General features: G+C 30.5%; 3 protein-coding genes across 6 annotated transcripts; 2 read left to right on the top strand and 1 right to left on the bottom strand.

Moving 5' to 3' along the window:
* The first annotated feature begins 5,221 nt into the window (after positions 1 to 5,221).
* Positions 5,222 to 5,932, top strand: LOC124925058 (probable transcriptional regulator RABBIT EARS). Its single transcript, XM_047465032.1, has one exon. It carries the CDS (start codon positions 5,222 to 5,224, stop codon positions 5,930 to 5,932), a length of 711 nt encoding a protein of 236 aa, XP_047320988.1.
* Positions 5,933 to 7,419: 1,487 nt separating this feature from the next.
* LOC124925360 (probable methyltransferase PMT11) lies at positions 7,420 to 13,513 on the bottom strand. The gene is made up of 10 exons (XM_047465342.1): positions 13,420 to 13,513; positions 12,564 to 13,332; positions 12,221 to 12,370; positions 11,592 to 11,862; positions 9,096 to 9,206; positions 8,825 to 8,984; positions 8,429 to 8,686; positions 8,201 to 8,323; positions 8,002 to 8,079; positions 7,420 to 7,917 (listed from the first exon to the last, which is right to left on the bottom strand). The coding sequence occupies exons 2-10, from the start codon at positions 13,248 to 13,250 to the stop codon at positions 7,710 to 7,712; spliced, it is 2,046 nt and encodes a 681-aa protein (XP_047321298.1). The 5' UTR covers positions 13,251 to 13,332; positions 13,420 to 13,513; the 3' UTR covers positions 7,420 to 7,709.
* Positions 13,514 to 20,604: 7,091 nt separating this feature from the next.
* On the top strand, positions 20,605 to 23,933 carry LOC124925632 (ultraviolet-B receptor UVR8). Of its 4 annotated transcripts, none has more exons than XM_047465693.1 (11): positions 20,605 to 20,985; positions 21,127 to 21,200; positions 21,296 to 21,380; positions 21,462 to 21,596; positions 21,706 to 21,915; positions 22,041 to 22,280; positions 22,662 to 22,705; positions 22,902 to 23,084; positions 23,248 to 23,338; positions 23,403 to 23,446; positions 23,542 to 23,933. In XM_047465693.1, the coding sequence occupies exons 1-11, from the start codon at positions 20,772 to 20,774 to the stop codon at positions 23,665 to 23,667; spliced, it is 1,446 nt and encodes a 481-aa protein (XP_047321649.1). In that variant the 5' UTR covers positions 20,605 to 20,771; the 3' UTR covers positions 23,668 to 23,933. The 4 variants fall into 4 exon arrangements, with proteins under 4 accessions (XP_047321649.1, XP_047321647.1, XP_047321648.1 ...); XM_047465691.1 differs by having other exon boundaries at positions 22,035 to 22,280; XM_047465692.1 differs by having other exon boundaries at positions 21,703 to 21,915.
* The last annotated feature ends 921 nt before the right edge of the window (positions 23,934 to 24,854 follow it).

Below are 24,854 nucleotides of genomic sequence, written 5' to 3'. Positions count from 1 at the left end.
GCAACTACTAATTAATGTGCATTTGTGCAAAGAATGTATATTTGTGACAAAACAACCAATTAAAGTTATATAAATCAGGGAAAAAAATTGTTATAATCATATACAAAAGTTCAAAGAATAGGGATCAAGAACAACACAGATCTTATTTATTCCTTTGTTGAGGTGCATTAGTTCTTATGGGTTAGTTCAATTCTTAAATAATTGACAAATTGAATCCTTAAATTTCTCTCTCATAACTAACTCATCAACCTATAATTCGAATTTAAAAAAGAAAATAATATATTAAATATTTTATTTATTTTAAATTATTATTATTTAAATATATATATATATATATTGTTACGAGAAATAACATAATAATTAAAAAAATATATTATTAACTAAATATATATAACATTAATATTATTTATTAATGACATAAAAATGTTATATGTATTTTTACTAATAATATTAACATATTAAAAAAAGTATGCACTGATAAAAAATCAACATAATAATTATAAAAATATATTATTAATTAAATATATATCACATTAATATTATTTATTAATGGCATAACAATTTTAAATCATTATTAATTAAATATATATCACATTAATATTATTGTGGTGAAGAATTTAAAGGAAAAAATTATAAATTAAATTATATATATATATATATATATATATATATATATATATATATTATATTATAGAATGAACAACATAATAATTTTAAATTATTATTAATTAAATATATATCATAATAATATTAACAATATATATATATATATATTATTATATATATATAAAAAATAATTATGTTATTCTCATAAAAAAATATAATTATTTAATTAATAATGATTTAAAATTATTATATTATTTTTAAGTAAAAAATATAAAAAATAATTTAATATATTATTTTCTTTAGATTCTCAACTATATTTAAATTTGTAAATTAGTTAAATGAGAGATAAATTTAAGGATTTACATTAATCAATTATTTAGTGAAATGGAACATAACCTTTTTTCTATCTACATTAGGCTCTATCGTAAAATTTATAATTTCTCTAATATTATATTTTTTTAATTTAATTTATTATTTGTTTATTTAATTATATATAAAAAAAAGTAAAACTCATACATTATTATTTTAAAAATAATAATTTATTTTTAATTTTTTAGTCCTAATTTTTGTGATCCCGTCTCTTCTCTCTTCGTATTCTTTTTTTTTATTCTTCCCTGCTCCTCCTTTTTCTTCTTCACATTCTTCATTATCAATTTCGACATTTCCTCTTCGGCTACTTCTTCCTCCTTCCACGACTACGGACTTCAACGATTTATTCTTTTTTCCGCGTCTCTTCTTCAACAAAATGGTAAACTTTTAATGGCGGACAATAATGTTTCCAAACAACATGATTTGATTAACCCTTGAATGCACTATGTCATTTTAGTTTACTTTTCAGGATAATCAAATTATTTCAATTGCTTACAAGTTTGTTTAAAATACTAAAAGGTAAGTTCTCAAACATAATCTTCCTATAGTTATAGTTACGTTTATCCCGAACATGGACTTGATTTACTATTTGAAAACTTTTTTATTTATGTTTCTGGATCTGTACCCATTTACAAAACTTTAGTCGAGGGGCTATTGAAACTAATGTTATTTCTCTATTTTGAAAAAATTGATTTGAGTTAAAGTATATTTTTATTAAAAAATCTCACTTTTCTCTCTAAAAAAATTGAAAGGTTGATTTTTCTTAACCTTTTCGGTGGGTTTTTTTTAGCATTGGAGTGTGTCTCGTTTCTATTTTCATAACTCAGATTTGAGTTGATGTTATCGTGTTACGTTTTATTCAATCTGGCATCCTATTTAGCTGTATCGGTTTTTTTGTCTCGGATTTTTAAAATTCAAATAATGCTCTCAATCATTGGTGGGTCGTTTGTTGCTCATATCCTCCGATTGTGTTGGTGATCTTTTCTCGGGTTCGTGTCCGTCCCCTTCTTAGCAACAAAGGAGACGAAATTATCGGATCTAGAGTTATTTTCCATTTTTTCAAAAAAAAATCTAGATTTGATCTTTCATATGGAGGACATTTCAGATATATCCTCTTATTATTTGTATGGATTTATCACTATTTCGGTCATACATGTAAAAATTTTATTTTTATTTGATAGAACATTTTTCGACGTTGTTTACCAACCATTGGCTAAAGATAATTTTAATTGTCGTTCAGAATATTTGGTAGAGATTCTTTCAACACTGTTTCATTCATCTTGCTCTAATTCAACAACATTCATCGTTGATTTCGAGGATTTTCAACCAATTGAATGATCGTTGAATTTTTTCATTGGAAGTTTTATTTTTGTATTTTTTTAAATAATTTAATATTTAGATGATTAATTAATTATTTTAATGGTGTAGATATTATCTTGTATTATTAAATTTAGTGAGAATTAATTTCTTATAAAAAAATTTTTTTTATTTTATTCGTATATTTGCTGGTTACTAATAGTGAAAAATTGAGTATTTTATGTTTTAAAAATTAGAGGAAAGTTCCAAAGCTCAAAGTGTAACAAGTTTTGTTGGTATAGTAAATATCCTTTGTAACAAAACATACAAAATAGTTGTTTTAATCCAGGTTTTTTGCTGTAAGACTTGCAACAATCCCTTTAATATTTTTAAGTATAAAATCAAATGTGAGCTTACGTGATCAAGTTAATGTGTATAAATAAATGACTACTTCTGTTTTAATTTACCTAAAAAAAACACTTTTAGCCGGCTGAAAATGAAAACCCTAGCTAGTCTCAACTAATTGTTGGACTAAGTAATATCCTTATCTATAAATTAACAACTCATAACTTATATATATTAACTGCTCCTTAATAAATAATTAATTATATATGTTTATTAATTGTTCATTTAATTTGTACTCACAAAACTACAAAATCTTTGATGGGGATCAACTTCCTTCCACTCCCACAAGTTGACGAATAAGACATTCAAGAGCAGAATTTGAAAATGACTACACAACCAGCTTTAATCATTATAGGGTAATGTGACACAAAATATTCCTAATTATTATGTTAACTTAATTAATTAGTATCCATCTTGAGTTAATTACAAGAAGTTTAAACAATTATCATTCTAAGTTCTCAAATTTGATCGATCCTATTTAGAGATCTAAATTAAAGTGAAAGACACGACGATATTAATTGGTTTTCTTGCAACATTACATCAAAATACACAATTATATCGAGTAGAAAAATAAGAACAAAGAAAGGAAAACCCCATAGAACACTTCATCATTTGTTTATCTTAATGTACTATAGATGTTCATTTAACTAAAGAAATACCTTAGAAGGTCATATATTCAGAATATAATTTTAACTTTCTCCATGTATTAATATAAAATTTAACCATCTAGACTAAAATATTTTTATTAATAACAATACACAACTATTATAATTAATCAATCTAAAATAAAAATATATCTAGTAAAATAAAGTAAAAAAGAATAAATTTATTTATTTAGCTTATATATGACACCTCAAACTTAAAGACCGACATTGAAAATTGCCTCATTAAAACTCTTAACAAATTGTCACGAGGGGATACTGTAATAAGTTACATTATGCAATTTGATCTAAAAACTCTTGTAGTAAAAAAGTATTAATTAATTACCTTAATAAGTCAAATGATTGATCACTAATTATTGAAGGGAAGGTGCTTGATTGATGCTCCTTCCTTCTGCAATTCTTAAAAAGTATATATTTATATACATAGATGTTTCTTAGCCTCTTATTAGATGGAATCAAAGTGTGTGTATTTTATATACATATAGGAGTCTAAATTTAAAAATAAAATTAAAAAAAAGTTTAATTGAGCAGCTTGCTAATGGCTATTATATATAAATATATAAATATATAGTATAGTCAATTATTTTCCTATAGACATTGTATAGAGCCCAGCAACATAATGCCATTGATCAAGGCAAGTGATCAGGCCAAGCAAGAGACTAATGTCACAATTATAAAGAGAGAGAGAGAGAATAAACATATCAATATATTTAAATATATATTGTAGATGTGATCTTGAAGGAAGACTTGCAAAGATTCTGTTACATTTAAGACAAAGATAAGTACTACTCCAATTGTTTATGTTTATTAATAAATAATCAAAATTACATTTTTTGCTGAGTTTACAAATTAACTATTCACAACCAGACATATGGGTAAGATCATTTGCAATTTCTCATGTTCACATGATCCAATATATATAGGAGTTAATTATTAAAATCAATGTAGAGTGGGATAAAAAGTTTATATTAGAATTAGTTAAATTCATTATATAACATATGAAATTGATATTCCTGTTCTAATTCTAAACTATATAATCTAATTTTTAAGTTATCTGTCTTATCTGTACACTATGATTCTCAATCTCAATAATGTATAAACAAAGAAAGAAAAGAAAAAAAATCCAATACATTCAGAAGCTTCAGTAAGAAAGAATTTAAGTATCCAAAACAAAATATCTCTGGGTATTATTAGTGTCACATTATTACTATTTTAACAAGCATAATAACTCTATATATATAAGGTAAATACATTATTAGAGAATAAAGTTAATGAATCAAATATCAATGTTGTAATTAGGGCACAATAACATACAAAAGGCAGTCCATTTATATGGATCTGTTTGAAATATCTGACAGTTGCAAATTAATTAAGGCCTTCATGAATACTCTCTTGACAATTAATATATCTATATATATATGGCCCACAGAGGTAGATGTTTTTGGACGAGTAATTATTAGAATGAAAGAGCTAAAGAACAAGAGAGAAACTTCACTAAAAGAGCCAAAATTACTGCCAAGCCATTATTATACCCTAAACCTCACCTTCCATTTCTTCAACAACACCCATCCTTTTCTTTTTTACCACTTTCATTCATTCTCTCAATACAAACAAAATCAAACATAACTGCAGTAAATATTTTTGTAAAAAAAATAAAAATAAACCAAACCCAACAATATTTGATTAAAAAGGATATGGTTTTACATATTGTAAGAGGAATAATATTATTATGATATTAAATTCTTATGTACGTACCTTTCACATATTAAATTCTCCCTACACAAATAGCCAAAACACCCCATGCATTGCAGTATCCTTATTAATAATAGATGGTTCTCCCCCTTACTAATTCACAATCTGCGTCTCTCTTTATCATAACAATCATGGATGAATACTCGAACTATTTGAGGTGGGTGAAGAGCAAGAACATCATGCAGCAAGCCGGGAAGTCATGGGAATCTCAAGCATTTGGTACTGGTGATGAAGATCATGGTCTGAGTGGTCCGTTTGGAGGACTAGTATGGCCGCCAAGATCCTATTCATGTGGGTTTTGCAATAGACAGTTCAGGTCTGCTCAGGCACTTGGAGGCCACATGAATGTTCACAGAAGGGATAGAGCTAGACTCAAACAGGATCAACATGATCATGATCAAGAATCAGCAGCAACCCGTGATCATAACAACAACAACACTAATTCATCGAGCTATAATGTTGTTGTTAACTCTTCTTCTAATAATTCTTCGTCTCCAATATCAGAGGATCAGGGAATTATTATTGATGATCAAAAGGATGGCAATTTGAAGAGGATGAGGAGGAGGATCAGGAAGAGAGAAAAAGATGTAAACTTGTGCATTGGATTGAGCTTGGGTAGTACTAGTACTGGCCATGGGGATCATGTCAATATTGATGATCGTGATCTTCAGGTCGACGTTAAGAGAATGAAAGTCAGTACTAATACTGTAATACCAACATTGCCATTCTTTCGTCAACCATGCTCAAGAACATCATCGTCTGCTCATCATCTTGAGGCTACAATCAGGATTAATGGTGAAGATCATTTGGATCTTGAGCTCAGGCTTGGCAATCTCTATTAATTCATTAGGAATTGATTAATTAATATTCTCTCATTTTTCTTTTCTTTTTTTCACTCTCACTTAGTTCCATTGTTCCAACACCTTCATTTTTACTGCAGAATTATTAACGGATTAACTAATTAATGAACTTTTGTTTTAATCAATAAACATGGTTATTAATTTGCAGTTTGAAGAAATTGATTAATACTCAACTGAAATTGAAGTGATATATATTGTTAGTGATGTCAGCATATCGAAAAAATAACTAAAAATTAATTTATTAACACGCCTTCAAATCAGTCCTATCTATATTTACTTTAGTTTTAATTCACTTTAGCTTAAAACGTTTTTAGTGTTAATAGAATAGGAGATTTTTGTTTTGATGTATAACAGGGAGTTTCTCCCACATTAGACAAGGCTAATGAATAAAATCTCAAATTCGTTTGAATGAAGATCATTTTGATTTATACTTTCGCCCAATAAAATATTTCATCAATATTGATAGCTCGACCCCAAGCTAGCTAAGCAATTATCAATATCGTTTAATCTAAACTGGGTTGCGACCAACAAATAAAGAGTTTGAAGATCTGAAAATTTGCCTACTCTAGCGGTTCGATAGTGCCCAAAAAAAAACAGGGAAATTCTTTAATACTCAAATGACATGATTTTTTTACACACAGAAAGTTCTTCATAGTATTTTTAATTTGTCTCCCATCAACAACATGCATGACCATGCATTATGGTGTTCCACCATTTTGAGAATGTATTTTGTTTTTCACTTTCTGACTCGGGTCAACATTAGTCAAGCCAAAATCAATAGGTTGATCATGAACAACTGGCGGATTATGAACAATAAAAATTAGGGTAGGTGAAATGTCATTTTAACATGAACAAGTGAGATTAAGAATTGAAGTTTTATAATTACTATAAATAAGAAGTACAAGTAAATAGATGATCAATCATGTGGTAGTGTTCAGAATGTAGTTGTGAATAGCAGCAATATAATTTTCAGTTAATGGGAGGCTCAGAAGAATTGCCAATATTAGGTATTTATTCATCATCAGCCCAGTCAGACCATTAATTAATTAGAAAACAGATTGCAGAAGAAGAAGCTTGGATATTTGAGGACATTACTACTGTGATGTGGTTATTGAGCTAAAGTTGGCCATGGCTAATTTCTCTGACTTGATTGAGATCACTGAGAGACTTAGAGAGGTATGTTAGCTGCCTTCCTGACAGTATTTATTTATGTATTTATTTATTTATTGGCACATCTTCTATATTATTCTCTTTCTGTTGTTGTTTACACTTAATTCCTCCTGATCACTGTTTCTTCACAAGTTCAAACCCGCAGTTGATCAGACGTGCACATGGAATTTTTCTTGTTGCTTTCACCACTTTTAATTGCCCAATGAATTCGGCTCTGTTTGTTTGTTTTTGAATAACACCCACTACTTAATTCCTATAAAATAAATGTTCATGTAATGTAAAAAGCTTGAATGAACAACTTTGACAAATAAATTAATATATATTGGACTTATGTTGTTGTGTGGAGAGAGCAAACTATTACATTCATCATTCTTCAAAGTACTGAAAAAATAATAATAAATCTACACAAACTATGCTGCTAATCATACAGGTAGGGGAACAAGGAATTCTGCATATAAATATATAACAAAGATATACTTGGCATTTGAAAGATCAAAAATCCTCAATGTCGTCCAGCAACCCCGGCCTCTTCTCACCCGCGATACAAAACTATTGCTGCAGGACAAAAGAGTATAATCCTAATGTTGGTTCAGGTCTGGAGAATACGTTTATCACCAATCAATATCCTATAACTTGCGTGTGGACCCTCAGCTGTATCGCGAAGAGATACGTGCCAACCCATGGCCATCCCTGTCGATTTTAGTTCATCCATTATCGAAAGAGAGTCGCGTATGTAAACCCGGCCACCAGGTCTCAATATTCGGTCCATTTCAAGCATGATGCTTGACACATTGCATCTGACATATATAATAATTAAATAAATTTATAGTTTCAGAAACTATTTGTTGCAATCACTAATAGAGAAAACCAGAGAACCAAACCTTTTGCGCTCTACTGAGAAAAGACCCGCTGCGTGCACTAAGTCGTAAGTCCTAGGATATGTGTCAAAAGGCTCGCACCTGGGAAACATTAAGCACAAACCATGATGTGAAACTCCTTTTTCTCCAAAATCTCTTAAATATAAAAATTGCCATCAAAATTTGCTAAAGAAGCACTGTAATGAAGGTAAATAATACTAACCAATCATGCATCACACCGAGAAGCCCACGATCATATATAACGGGCAAAGTGTTTGGGCCGCTAACAGGCACCACATTTAGAACCCAGCAATCAAGTTTATGATCAATTAGGGCAGCTGCAAACCTGTGGACAAAGTAAGAACAAAAGACCAAGAAAATTACCTTTCAAATCTATGGAAAGGGAGGACTAAGGTGGAGCATAAAGACATATAAGGAAAATACTGATTACCCTCCAAATCCAGCACGCATGTCAAGAACATTTCTCAGTTGGATCTCTTTCCAACGTAAACCACGAACATAGCTTTGTATAATGTCACTCCAGTACTTGGATTCAGCCTTGAATAATTCCTTCCTAGAAATGAATGCATCCATTTGTATGCTCTGGAGCCGGTCAGGAGGGTTATGCAGGCGAGCAGGCCACACGCTGACATTGGATCCACTTCCATCTTCTGGCAGCGGAGTGATGCATGCTTTTAGATCAGAATACCTGAGATAGTCACATACTAAATGTTAGGAAGGATGAATGGAAGCAAGAAAATCAATTAATTGGTTTGATCAAATAAAAACTTTTGTTATGAAGATGAAAAGGTTGAAAATTTGTCAAATAGCCAAAAAGGCACCATACCAAACACTGTCTGGATCATCTTCTAAATCACAGAGAGGAGGATTGGTCCCAACCTCTCGGTCCAGATAGCAACTGTTGTTAAGGGGTTTCTGCCAAATAGCAATGTAACCTTCCTTCTTCACAAGATTCCAGCAAATGCGGGTCGTAAGATTAACCATCTCTGAGAACAAGACAGAAGAAAAGTTTGATCTGGTATTTAGACGCTTGCAAATTTTACAGAAAGATCAGCCATCCATATAAACAAATACCGCAAACCCTTGGGAGATAATACCTTGCCATTGCTCTTCTAGGAGGGGTTCATGCTTATAGACAGGTTGTGCTGCCCAGACAAAGTATCCTCCTGCACGTAGCATCCTGTTGACCTCAAGTAGCAAAATTCCATCTTCAATGATGCATGGAGAAGATTAAGGGGATCAGCAATCCTTTGATCATAACATTCAAAGGTAACAAATTGACTACATACAACAGTCTTTATGAAAATATCAGAGATGACTACATGTACATTAAAAATGGGAAGAAAAAATAAAGAGAGAACAATCTGCAAGATGATAATGAAGACTGATTCTGCATACAAATGCAGTTTGGGCAAATGGTTTTGAGACTTTGATGATATACTACATCACAAAAACAGAATGTCAAAAGTCTTAAACTAGTGGATACAATGGTGCCTAATTAATGTACAACTTATGCAAAATAGGTCCTCCATAGAGTTTCAATAATTATTAGTTCTTCCTCAGAATCTAGAGGATTAAGTTTGTCTATTAAAATTGGCAGAAAACTTACAAGTTTGGCTTCAATTTGTATGAAAAAATTGAAATCAAAGTTCAAACTCCTTTTGGACAATTCATGGCTGGAACTTGTGTTGATTCTGCAGATTGGGGCTTCATTTTGGGCCATTTGGAAACACTTTGTCTGAATCTGGATCTAGATGAGAAACCGTTAATAAATTTCTTTGGAAACATTTTTTCTGTAATGAAGCCCCAATTTGCACAATATAATGTTTTCAGAGATTTGCTAGGCAACCTATTTCACTATATTAGTCTAGAGTATAATTTATCTTGTTCTTCTCCAAACACCCTTCCATTTTATTCTATTATTGGGCAAAATACAGCGTGTGCAGAAAGAAGAGAAAGACTAATCTTCGAATTCCGCTTTCAAACTAGTATCGTCCTTGCTTTTCTAAGAAGTTACTATCCCCTTCCTAATCTTCTCAAGGTAGAAATTTTCTGTAACCTCTTTCAGTTAAAATCACATTTTAAAAAAAAAACAGATAATCACATTCTCCTCCCCACTAGTGTATACTCATGACATTGTATGTATCCTCACATGCAACACAAACCTAATGAATAACATTGGAGAAATAATTTCCACCTAGGTGGAGATAAAAAGGCTGGGCAACTAATAGATGCCTATGGGACCTTGAGAAAATCTCCTGATCTGTTATTGTTGAACAAATTGAATACACAGAGACTTTGAAGCCAGAATAACTTCATTGGGAAGGTCTCATTGAAGCTTTGTTCTGAAAAATTGTCCAGGAGGGCAAAAATGAAGAACACTGGAGGAACAGGCCCCACAACCTGATCTGAGTGACGGTTAAGTTAACAAAGAAGAAGAGGTGTCCAATGTTAGACTAGACTGATAAGGAAATAGTAAGAGAGGTAAAGTTGGTCCCAATTTGGTCATGAAGCTCTGATGGTTGAAAAAATCTCTGTTAATGGCACAATTAGTTAAGAGGCCCTTGATTATGTTAGCTATTATTATCCAAGTAGTTAGGAAAGCTAATAGTTTGTTAGTATAAATGGAAACTTCTATAACTATAAATAGAGGGTCTAGCTAAAGAATGTTATCTATCAATTGAAAGAATGAAAATTTTGGTTCACTCTCTCTCTCTCTCAAAATTATCCGTCTCTTTGTCTCTCTCTACTATTTCCAGAGATTCTAATCTTGCTCAATCCTATCTTCTTTCCTCCTAAAATTTTCAAGTAAGCCCTCAGTTGTTACATTCTCATACTGCAACAATAGTGAAGGAGGTGGCACCGTAGCAGTGATAATTTCTCTTTTATGTCCCTCTTTCCTTTACTTTGGGAAAGAAGTTATGAGTGTTCTAAGGGCCTATTTGGTTCTTTTGTCACATGCGGAGCTCAGGAATAGTATACGTGGCTCGTTGTAGCAAGCCGTGTCAAAAGGAGAACATCACATTGACAATAAAATATACAAGATCATATCATTGCCATAAATAAGCCACAACTTCAATATCTCATGAAAGAACCTGATTTGTTCAATTTCTCATGCAAGTTTAGAGAAATTATAATGCAAAAACATCTTTAATTCAATTTCAGCTTCACGTAGAAGTCCAAGCCTTAATTTAGGTTTTTGGCCTACTTTTCTAAAAAAAATCTTTTTCAGAATTTTATGTTTAAGTTTCAGCAATAATCAAGGCCAAGAAACTATATGAATGAAATCCTAGTCATTTAAATAACTAAAAGCTCAAATAGAAGTATACCATCACAATATCATCAAAAAAACATTTGCTTAAAGCTGCAAGATGAGGTGCATCCAGTTTGATATTTTGATAGTTGAACAATATTGATGCATAACTTAAGATGATTCTCTCCAAAACAAGATCTTGAAATTCCAAACAAAAGAACAATAGAGTTTTGCACGTTTTATAACTGTAGTCTACTAGTGCATTGTCAAAATTGTCTAAGTTTGTACCCTATTTAATGGAGGCAAACATTAAAATATGAACATGAAAAGTAAAAATTACCATCACGAGTCCAGTTAACTCTGCATCTTGAGCAATGTACTAGATCGAAAGCTTGACTGGCATATAGAAGTCTCCTTGTTGCAAAAGCCGCCGCCATAGCAGGCACACCACGTTCAAGAGCAAATTGAATCTGATTCTCATGAACATCCTTAGGGGCTACTGACATGGTGACCACATTCCTGGACAATAAATAGGCACCGAAACTTGCCACGCCACATCCAACATCCAAAGCAACTCTAGTGTGCTGTCCAAATGCTATTTCGGGAAGCATCTAAGAAAGAGACACAAAAATAACCATGGGAAGCATGAAACTGCAGACATAATGAACCCTTTTGGAAACATATATTTGCACTATCTGTATCATTACGCGGATGGCAATTCATATTATTTTCTAGATCATTATCCAAATTATAGTGTAATTTTTATTGTTTCATTTGGTACATAAATAATTTTTATGACCCAAATCATATAATGTAATTTTTGTTTCATTTTATGCAGAGATTTTTCTGGACCATAATCAAATTATTTTCTACATTATGATTTTGGCAAAATAATAGATTTTTCGGATCACCATAAACATAAAAAAAAAATGGTATACCATCATTCAACTATTTGGCAAGTTAACAAACCTTCTGAATCTGATCCAAGTATTGGTCCGCTCCATGTATGAACTGTGTGCCACCTCCAGGAAACTTGAATTTGTCTTTATCTATGGAAATCCAATTTTGACCCCCTTTATCTTCAACTAAGCGAGCATGAGGCACGTTGCTGAACCATACCTGATGGAGAAGGGCTCAAAATCTTTAGATAAAATTTACAAAATGCTTCTTCTTTAATATGTTTAACAGCTAGTCTCTTGACTTCTGATTCATTTAATAAACTTATTACCAGTGGGAGAAGACGACCCACCAAACAGTTCAAAACTCAGATCTTGTAAAGAATGAAAGAACAAATTAATAAAAATTCCAATACCTCGTCTCGACTTTGTGGCCATGGGATAGGAGTTCTATACCCCTTGGGAGGTGGAACTAAGCAATTTAAGCCCTGACCTTGATCAGGGCAATGCCGCTCGAATCTCTCACCCTTGTCGGTGGAATTCAGCCTGTTAATTGCCTCTACATTGTCCAAACAAGGTATAAACTCTCGCATACTCTCCGGGCACATACCAAACTTCTTCACAACAACCCTACTCTCTCCATTTTCAGTTTCCACAACCTCAGTCTCGTCCTCACTCCCCCAGTTTTCAACAACACCCGTATCGATCTCCCCAACCTCGAAATCCTCGGCCATCGTCCCATTTTCATCCACAATACCAAATCTTTGCAACGTTGGCGGTGGCGGCGGCGGAGGAGGAGGCAAGACAGGGATGTACCCTAGATCCGATGTGGGTTGATTCGTATCTAGGGCTTTTTCAGTTACTTTTTCCGTTTGGAGGGTGTCATTAATGAGAGACGGTATATCGAAGGATTTGTTGAAATTGGGTGAGAGGGAAATAGTAGGAGTATGAGACGAGGAATCTGTTGGGGTTTGGCGCCAATTGAAGAAGATGAGTTGTTGAGAATCATCCGACCAATGCTTACCGAGGTAGAAGAAAACGATAGATACGAGGAGGAAGCCAGAGAGCTTGACTAGACCGCCGGTTTTTAAGGAATTCATCATTATCCTTGAGCTCCAATTAGCGATCTTCTTCGCCCCCCAGATCCGATCTGGTAACTTTCTTTCTCTCTCGCTTATTAATCCGCTACAACATTGCAGAAAGATGAAGGATTGACGTTCAAAATAAGTAAAAGTATGTTTAGAAGAAGATAATGATTGTTCATATACATACAATTACACTTTCAAGCGATTGGTGGTGGGAGTTCGTGCAACTTTGCTTGCCCGCTCTGCGAAAACAGAGCAGCAACTTCAAACCCAACTAACACTCCAACACTTCACTCTTTAAAATAGCTGATCTGTTCTATATTTTTATTTTTTTTTATATTTTTCTTGATTTACTCAAATATTTAAATTAATCAAAACCCATTTTTTGGATCACTAAATTTTATCTACAAAATATATAATTAAATTTATTTAAATACAATTTATAATAAACATTTTATATATATAAATATATATATATTTATATTTAACAATTGAAAATAAATTATATAATAATCTACAAAGTAGCTAATTTTATAAATTAAGTTATATTAAATATAATTTTCAACTATTACAAATAAATCTAATTTTTCATGATATCATAAATAATATTTATATACAATATTTATAAGATTGGTTCCTAAATTCAAAATTCATTATCAATTTAATTTGTGTGATGATTTTTAATTGATTATAAGTAGGAATAATTATAATACAATAACAAAAATATAAACTATCAATAACTTTTAATACTCTATAAAATTAAAAGGTTTTAATTTGACAAAATGTTAAACATGTTATTACTATTTATATGTAAATATTCATCTTTTATATCATTATTTGACTCGGTTATTTAAGTATATTATTAATTATTAAGGGTAACTAAACCGGAAATATTACATCTAAATCAAGACTATTTTTATTCTTATCATTTAAAAAAATAAATAACTATTTTTTATATATTTTACATTATTATTTAGAGTTTTGACAAAATATTTTTTTAAAGGATATGCATTTTTATTTCTAGAGGCTTTTTTGAATATATGCATTATTATTTCTATTATAAGAGTTGTGACTTCATATTTACTTCTCATATATATTTTTCATATACTCAATCACTATATAGTTGGTCTTTTTATAATTTATATATGATTATTTCAACATATCATATCATATCATATATATATATATATATATATATATATATATAAAATTGACTATATTTGTTATAATATCGACAAAAAATTATTGATTATCATGAAGTAAAAATGCTATAATGTTTCATTAAATTATCCTATTATCTCGGATTATAAAAATAATATATATGAAAATATATATATATATATATGATTGTTTCCATATCTTAAATATATATATATATATATAATTGACTATATTAGTTATAATATCAACAAAAAATTTTTTTTATTAATTATCATGAAGTAAAAATGCTATAGTGTTTCATTAAAATTATTCCTATTATCTCGAATAATAATAATAATAATTTAATCAAGTGAAATAATAGAATATGCATTTGTCTCATTTTAATTGTGCTTGATTGAATCTATATATTTCGATATAAATATTAAATAATATAATAAACATTTATTTTATAATTATTATCCTACAAGAAATATTCAACCAACTCAGAGATGATTGATGTCTAAATTTTGTTCTCATCACGAAAGTCATAAGTTTTTTTTGACAAACATATTAAAATTAAGAGTTTAAGTTAATGTTTACTCTAAAAAAGAAATATTAGTTATTATTATTAATATATAATTAATTTAAAAAACAAAAATAACTTAATAACCCAAACATAAATATTATAATTACAAAATCAATTATATTAATTAATTTATTTATTTAAATAAATAATCTTTTTGTTTATTTATAAATATAAATTTACCTTTTTATTTTTTAAAATTATATAAAATTATAAATTAAAAATAATTTATAAACTCATAAAATCGTAAAATATTTAATAAATTTAAATGCGTACAAATTTAAATAATTTAAAGTTTATAAAAAAAATCAAAATCATTAAATATCATTACATTCATAAAATCATAAAAATTTAAAAATTAAATAAATATTTTAATTCTCTTGATATCGGTAATAAAAAGTTGATGTTGTTGGAAAATTTAACAGAATCATATTTAGGTTTTATTTGACTTTTTGACCAGCGCATAAAACTGAATGCGCTGGTGACACATTTTAATTTTTTGGACGAAAATGTCTCTATTGCAAGACGCAACTGGATGCATGGTGAAAAGTTCATAATCACGAGACACGCAACCGGCATTTCCGAGACGTTTTTTTATAAATAAAATAAAATAATTTTTCTCGCGAATATCAGTTGCGTCTCGCGATTGTGAATTTTTCACATGACATCCGATTGGGTCTCCCAATAGGGACATTTTCGTTACAAAAAATAAAAGGTATCACTAGCCCATTAAAAAATTTATACCATCACCACGGTACAAATAAAACAATCTTTTAGGTCATTCAATCAAATTTTCCTCTTCTTTCGTGTGCATCCATCCTTTAAAAAGATGGTTTTATATTCAATTAATGACCCCTGAACTCTCATCTCCTTTTAATTTAGCCTCTAAGTTTATTACTCATTAAATTTGACTCTAGACTCTCCTTACTTTTCCCATATTTTTTATTTGATTAAATTCAATCATATGCCTAAAGTTGTGCTCTATTTATCACAAATCTTTCAATATATATATATATAGTATGTAAATCTTTATAAACATATATTTGCTCTTGTTTATTTTTTATCTTCTTATTTATTATCACATGATTAATGAAAATAGCATTACATAATCATATTATCTTGATTTATTGTGTAAATTGTATGATAACGTGGCATTGATGGTGTTTGAATGAGATTCTTCCCGTCTATTATAAACTATGAAAATTCTCCATAAATAAAATAAAATTTAAGAAAATTATAATAATATGTATTTGAATGTTTAAAATTTTTAATAAATCACGAATAATATATTGCAATAAAAAATAAAATACTCTCATTTCACATTTTATTTATTTCGGTAAAACAACTTATCTTCTCAAATATCTCGTCACATATTTTTTTTTCAATGAACTTCTCATCTCGTGACCTTACACTTTCACTTTGGTCTATCAAATATCTGATTCGTATTTTTTAATATTTAGCATTGTGACGTCACACTTTGATCAATCAAATATTTGATTTATATTTTTAACCCCTTTCAATTGTTACCGGTCTATTATCCCTCGGCAAACCATATCCCAATTACACTTGGTTAAAGTGTTATACTTGTTTTGTTAGGTTGCAAGTTCGAAACATACATAACCTTTTTAATTTTATGGGCGGGTCAACCCACCATCTAACCCAAGTATTCATTTATTCTCACATATATATATATATATATATATATAAATTAAGCACAACTCTCAACTCGGAAATTCAGACACTTTAAAAATTAAGAATCATTATATATATATATATAAATATATTAGTTAGTTAAAAGTTGAACTTATATTTATTAAGAATGTCTCGCGTTCATCAAATTTGGTGTTGAATTTAAAATATAAAGTTTTATTAGCCTATTATGTTAAAAATTGTACTTGTTTTGTTATGTTACAAGTTCGACTCATACATATAATATTTTTAATTTTATTTTTAATCATTTTAAGTTTATGGGCGGGTCAACCCACAATCTGACCCAAATATCCATTTATTCTCGCATATATCCAAATTAACCACAATTCTCGACCGAACAATCCGAACATTTTGAAAATTAAGCATCATTATATATAGATTAGAAACTCGATAATTGTATGTATTATTTTCTTCTTTGGAAATAACTATATATACAAGTTTTTGAAGATTTTTTTGTTGGAGTTTTTTGTTTTTGTTTATCGAACTCATTTGTCGTGGATCCCGTCTGGTTAAAAAGAGAGATGACATATTGTATAAATGATCATATATTTAAATGATGTTGATAGCCAAACTTGATTACGCTGATTATATGTTAAATTTTGAAAGCATGTTTAGATCTGGAAGAGGCATGTTTAGAAATCAACTACACAAAATTATTTTTTAATAATTTGTAATACTAATATCTAAATTTGTTACCTTCTCCCCCAATACTACTATTTAGATGACACCTATAAGTAAGGCAGCCAAAAGATTAATTGAATATGTAATATTTAATTTGTCAAACTTATTTAGTGGTCTGTAGATATGATAGAAAATTTGCACCAACAAAATTTTTGCCCTATCAAACAAACAATGTTGACATCAATTGTTTACCCCACCACAACACACCATGTATATTGAGAAAATTTGCAGCTTTACAATATATTTGCAAGCATGATTGATTCGGTTTATTTAGTAGATAATTGATTCGCACATTAGCAAACAATAATTGCAACTTAAATCCTTAAGCAAACTATGTATAAATTAAAAAGTAAGTTGATTTTTTTTTTGGGTTGAATGTTATGTAGTTACTTTCCTAAAGTATAATTCTGGTCGGCGAGAAGAATCAAATTATAAAGCATACCATTTGATGTGCCGAGATTATTGATATTAGGCCCCCACTTTCGAACCATTTCCTGTCCTACCCACCTTTCAAACAATTTTTCCCAAACTACCCACCTTTTCATTCACATTCCCAAACTACCCACCTTTCTCTCTCTAAATCATTAATCAACCCATTAATTAACTCACTCTCTATCTTAACCTACTAATTAACTCTCTCTCTCTCTCTCTAAACTCATTAATTAATTCCTTTCTCTTTCAACTATTAATTAATATTATCATTTTTAAACTATCAATTAATTCAATTAAATATTAAAATAAAATAACACATATGTTTTATTTTTATTTAAATCTATAAATATAATATATATAGTTCAAATTAAATAAACTAAATTAAATAATTTAAATAACTATTATAAATTAAAATAAAATAAAATACATGACATAAACGGGAACTTGAAATAAAATATATTACATAAACATTAAAATAAAATACATTACATCACAATAAAATACATAACATAAACATTACAATAAAATAAAATACATAATAAATATTAATCACGTTCAATATACAATAAAATGCATATTTTATTTTTATAATTCAATTTTTTTATTTATTTGAAACTGCGACGTTTAATGACCTTCAAAATGGTCAAATTTATTGTCAAAGGTCAAGAGAATTATTTGAAACTGTTGAGAAAAAACATCATCACACAAGATTATTCCATACAATGAACAAAGAGGAGTCTTCAAAATCGTTACTGCACAATACAGAACCATAAATGGATATTGAAAGGGTGGTAACAAACATAATGTGGATTTATATAGAGGTTTTTGCTCTTGTGGAAAATGGAGTAGATATCATAAAATTGAATTATAAAGATAAAATATGCATTTTATTGTATATTGAACGTGATTAATATTTATTATGTATTTTATTTTATTGTAATGTTTATGTTGTGTATTTTATTGTGATGTAATGTATTTTATTTTAATTTTTATGTAATATATTTTATTTTAAGTTCCCTAATGTATTCTATTTTATTTTAATTTATAATAGCTATTTAAATTATTTAATTTAGTGTATTTAATTTGAACTATATATATTATATTTATAGATTTAAATAAAAATAAAACATATGTGTTATTTTATTTTTATATTTATAGATTTAAATAAAAATAAAACATATGTGTTATTTTATTTTAATATTTATATAATATATTTTAATTGAATTAATTAATAGTTTAAAAGTGAGGATATTAATTAATAGTTGAAAGAGATAGAGGAGTTAATTAATGGGTTTAGAGAGATAGTTAATTAGTGGGTTAAGATAGAGAGTGAGTTAATTAATGGGTTGATTAATGATTTAGAGAGAGAAAGGTGGGTAGTTTGGGAATGTGAATGAAAATGTGGGTAGTTTGGGAAAAATTGTTTGAAAGGTGGGTAAGACAGGAAATGGTTCCCCACTTTCACATTAATGATATGCACACGTGTCATCAACAGATCCAAGAAAAATAAACAAAGCCCTATGTGAGGTATATTCTATTCATTTATTTAAATAACTTAATTCAAAAAATATATCTTCATTATTAAAAACTTAATTTATTAATCAAAATATTAAACTAACATTTATTTTAAATTATTATTATATATTAACACCTTTAAAATCTTTAAAAAAAAAATTATACCTACTCAAAATCATTATAAATAATTATTTTTATTATTTTTAAATCATTTCAACCTCAGATCCTGATTCGATTTCAGATCCTGATTCGATTTGAGTTATTTTAATAACCCGAGTAAAATCAAACATGATTTCACTCCAAAATATTAAAATACATTATATTTTATATTTTATTTATATATATCAATAAAATTCAAATTTTTTTATTACAAATAATCATTATTTTCCAAAATTATCTACTATCATTATTTTTTATCTTAAATTATAATAACCCAATCCAAACAAACTCTTTGTTTGATTTCACCAGCTAAAAGAAAACATGATAAACTTTTTTTTGGCATAGTTTGGGTAGTGGGTTATTTTCATATTAATTTAAAATAATATACTACGTAATGATTAAAAAATATATTTATTATCTTTTCTAAATAATCAATAAATATAAAGTAAGTTTAATTAAAGTTATAGTCACTTATTTCCTCCAAATTTATTCTCAATTATGTTCTATAGAATTCAATTCATTTTTGGGAAAAAAAAAATGTGGCAAGAAGAAAGTTAATCTTATAAAACACAAATACAGACTTAAAATTTGTTGATGGATTCGAACCCAAAACCTCCTAAGAAGACTGAGAATATGTTGAGAAAAACGTAAAATATTTTTTATTATAATTTTTTACTTTAGCTTTATACCAAATCTGTAAGAATATTATTATTACTCAAAAACACTGAATTAAACAGACCCATAATTTTGAAATAAAAAAATCAAGATCAAACAAGGGCTATGCGAAGTGGGTGGGACAGGGAGGCTACCTCAAAGCTGACATGGATTCTTCAAGAGAGACCTGGTGAGGCGAGGCGAATGATTGGAGATGCTGGAAGAAGACACGTGGCGGACAAGCTGTCAGGACACGACAAGCAGCTACCACACATGGGTTCTCTGGATGGAGTAATGGTGTTTAAAGGTTTTTCTGTGACCCAACCGACCTTCCAGAAACTTCTTGTAACTCCTGGCTAGAATTCTCCGAGAGATCTAGCGGCTGATAATTCGCCGCGTGTCTGACCTACCACGTGAGCATCCTACGTGTCTTTCCCCATTCTCTTGAAATGATACGGGTCTTTCTTCATTCTTTCTTTTGAAGCAGCAGCAGCAGAAGAAGCACTATCATCAGTTAGCATCATCGATTAGGGCACGTTACAATAATCCCACTCAAGCGGCAGCCCCCCAACCACCGGAGCAAAATTTTCTATCACTCTAGTGGAGGAGGGGTTGTTTGTTGGCTTACAAAAAGACTTTATCTTTCGCTCTCTTGAAAAATTGGAATGAGTGCCGATGCAGAAGGAGGAACTGACCAAGGTGTGAAAATGGAGACCGACAACTCCGTCTTCATGTGTGGCTACCTTCCCGGAGTATCTCTTCAGAGGTCGCCGCTCTTGTCTCCGACTGCCGTCACGCTCTCTAACTCCACGGGTATCAGAGGAGCCTCGTGGAACGATGTTTGTGGCGGCGGATGTGGGTTTGCAATGGCCATATCAGGTGTGTTTCTTTCTTATATTCATCCTCTCGATTACTCCGTCGATTCAAATGTTGTTGGTCAATTTGATGGAACAAACTATTTCCATTGACTTCCCGTCTTCATTTATTTTAAAAGTGTACTCATTCGACTTGTTCTATCAGATACTGGGAGACTAATTACATGGGGTTCAACGGATGACCTAGGCCAAAGTTACGTTACTTCTGGGAAACACGGGGTAAAGGCAAAACCAGATCTTCACTTTTAGTTTTTCTCAACTTAAAATTGTGACTGACTGACTGACATGTGTAATCTGACATTTCAATTATTTAGGAAACACCAGAGCCTTTTCCTCTTCCCACTGAATCTTCAATAGTCAAAGCTGCCGCTGGATGGGCACATTGTGTTGCAGTTACAGGTATCAATCATATGGTCTAGTCGATTGCCTTGTCTCTTTTCATCATGAACAATCACATATATTTTCTGTTCTTCAACAAAGACAATGGAGAAGTCTACACATGGGGATGGAAAGAATGTGTTCCTACAGGAAAGATATTTGGTGATCAACCCACAGGAGTAAGCTTGGAGAAGGTAGAAGTACTTGAAAAGCAGAACTCATTATTGACAGATCAAGGTAATATTGGGGGGGAAAGGGTTGAAATTATTATATAAGAAATAACCAACAGAAACCTATTCTAAAATGTAACAAACTTATGTAGTAAAGTAAACATTGACTCTAGCAGTGACTACTCCCCGCACTCAGCTAAGATCTAGCAGTGGTGGTGGAGAAGAAACTACAAAACGCAGGCGAATATCATCCGCTAAGCAAACAGCAGAAACTTCATCAGCTGGTGATGAAACTCTTTCGGCACTGCCATGTTTAGTGACTCTGAATCCTGGAGTAAGAATAGCGACAGTTGCTGCCGGTGGTCGTCATACATTGGCACTATCAGGTATTCATTTGTAGCATTGACCAGCCGCCGTCATATTTACATTAGAATAGAATGAAGTAAGCGTATTGAATTTGTGGCTTTAGAATTAAAGCATGACCCTTGATATATTTTCTGTGAAGTTTCAGATATGGGACAAGTGTGGGGTTGGGGCTATGGAGGTGAAGGACAACTTGGTCTAGGATCAAGGATCCGTATGGTATCATCTCCACATCCAGTGCCTTGCATTTCTTCGTGTGCTTTTGGGCAAGATCAGCCTACATCGTTTCCACAAGGAGGTTTGCTTTCAGAGGGACAGGGTTATCGGGTACCAGGAAACTATGTGAAGGGAATTGCGTGTGGGGGGAGACATAGTGCAGTGATTACAGGTACGTCTACGAGGACAAATGTGGATGCTTTTGCTTATCTATATCAAGTGTAGCTCATATAGTAAGAGACTAAGAGTTTTGAACTAAGGGGTTCATGTCTCAAGACTTGATTGAAGTGGGGGGTCATGGCATCGGGATTTTGGACTTGTCTTCTCCAGAGAGAAAAAACCCAATTCTCAAAAAAATAATATAGCAATAACTAAAAGATGAACAGAAGAAATAGCTTTTCTTTGATGTTCCTTTAGTGTTTATTGTAAAAAATGTTAGTTTTGTTTTTTTGACAGATTAAATTTATCATTTCTTTTATGCTTTTTCCAAATTTAATGTTTATTGTTGCAGCGATTTTATTTACTTCTTTGCTTCAATCTGTTGAACTTACAGATGCTGGTGCGCTACTTGCTTTTGGCTGGGGACTCTATGGACAGGTGAGGCCTCCAGTTTCTCTCAAACATTTTCTTTTGTGATCTGAACAACTATAACTAGAAATGTGAATGAACAATTTGTATCCTCTTATGATTGCCATATATGTCTGTCTATAGCAGTTTGTCTGTGTGTTAAAATTTATAGCTGCACAGAAAAGCATTATTTTTATGTATTTGTAAGCATTTGTATTGCTTATAGTGTGGACTTGGAAGCACAGACGATGAGCTCAGTCCCGTATGTGTATCTTCCTTATTGGGCATCAGAATAGAGGGAGTGGCTGCCGGTCTGTGGCACACAGTCTGCATTTCTGCCGATGGTGATGTTTATTCATTTGGTGGAAATCAGTTTGGACAACTGGGAACCGGCAGTGATCAAGCTGAGGTATACATTCAGTGTTTTTATATTCAGCTGATTTTAATACCAAAAAATGTTTACTCTTAGCAGCTTTTAGAACCTCCCTTAGAGGAAGTCCTGACATAATTTTTATTTCTAAAGCTATTGGGGGTAATGGGTATGACTGGATTCGGTGTTCTGTTTTCTGCAGACTCTGCCCAGGGTTCTTGAAGCTCCAAGTTTATCAGACACGAATGCTATTATTGTATCGTGTGGAGCTCGACACAGTTCTGTGGTTACAGGTAATGTCAATTTCAATTTTGACGAGGTTAGTTTGATCAAATAATTGTTTGTCTCTTACTGTAGATGATGGAAAGGTATTCTGCTGGGGATGGAATAAGTACGGGCAGGTAGTCTTTATTTATCATAATATGTATATTAATTCGTTTTGCTTTTGCGACTTAAAAAATGAAAGTTTCTTTTGTTGTTTTGGTAATAAAATCAGCTTGGTCTAGGAGATGTAATGGACAGAAACATTCCCTGTCAAGTTCCAATTGATGGATGCATTGCAAGAAACGTTGCGTGTGGTTGGTGGCATACCCTTCTCATGGCGGCTGAATCGCCTACTTGAATTCTCCATGGCTGCCAAGAGGAGGACATATCTAACACACATTTTTGTTAGGTTAGTAATTCTAATCCCCATTGGTAGTAGATTGGAGGAGGAGGTTTCAGCCGATATGTACATACAACAGCATTGTATCGTATTTTACTCTACTGTATCTATATTATTAAACGAATCATTCTTTCAAGGTCAAGTTTCAATACATATATAAATGACAGCTTAGAGGAGATCTAGAGGCTTAATTTGGTATGATGTATGTATATATATTCTTTTGCTTGCAATCCTGAAAACTGCTGTTTAAGCCCAACAACTGTTCATGTTCCTAAGTCAAGACACTCTCTTGTGTTTTCACTATAATGTTTAAAAACATACAACTTGTAAAGGGTGTTGTTAGATTCGAGTAATTCGTTCTCCTATCATAAATTTAAATTCAATTATAGATTATTAGAGAGAAAAGGGAATCTGATATATAAAAAATAATATGAGTGTCGGTAGAGAATCTACTATCTAGATATATGGTCTATTTTTTCTATTATTGGTCTTACAACTGTCCTTAATACCACGTGAAACATGTCCTGCTAATTTTTTAATAACCACGATCTTAACCCACTTGACTAAACGAGTTTTCCTATAATAACAATTGTTTATTTATTTTCAACCAAGTACTATTCTAAGAATTTTTAAGAAAAAAATAATAAAAAATCTTGATTGAAGTGAGGGTTATGAGATATAATATATTCAAAACCTTCAAATAAAAACTTTAGTAAAAATGTTATTACAGGGCAGGCTTGAATAAGTGGTTTTTTACTCAAGAATAGGAAGGAAGGAATGATATGATGGGTGGTTTTGAATCCAAGATATTGATTTGATTCTCAGATACTCAGGAATCATCCAATTTTCTCTAAATTGGGAGGAATCATCCAATCTTATCTAGGAGGAATGAATCCCATTTCGGAGCGATACACTTTCTCTCTCATTATTTCCACTCTCCTATTTTCTTTCTCATGATTATAATTATAATATCATATATATTTTATAATTATATTATAAGTTATTTTATAATTAACATAATAATAAATTTTTATTTATTTATGAAATTATTTAAATAATATTAAGGAATCATTTAAAATAAAATTTTAATAATAATTACAATAACTAATAATAATATAATTAATTTTAAATATTATATATTAATA

This window comes from Impatiens glandulifera, chromosome 2 (assembly GCF_907164915.1).
Source record: "Impatiens glandulifera chromosome 2, dImpGla2.1, whole genome shotgun sequence".
NCBI lineage: Eukaryota > Viridiplantae > Streptophyta > Magnoliopsida > Ericales > Balsaminaceae > Impatiens > Impatiens glandulifera.
The sequence above is the reverse complement of the archived record's forward strand: the minus strand, read 5'-3'. Positions and strand labels throughout refer to the sequence as shown.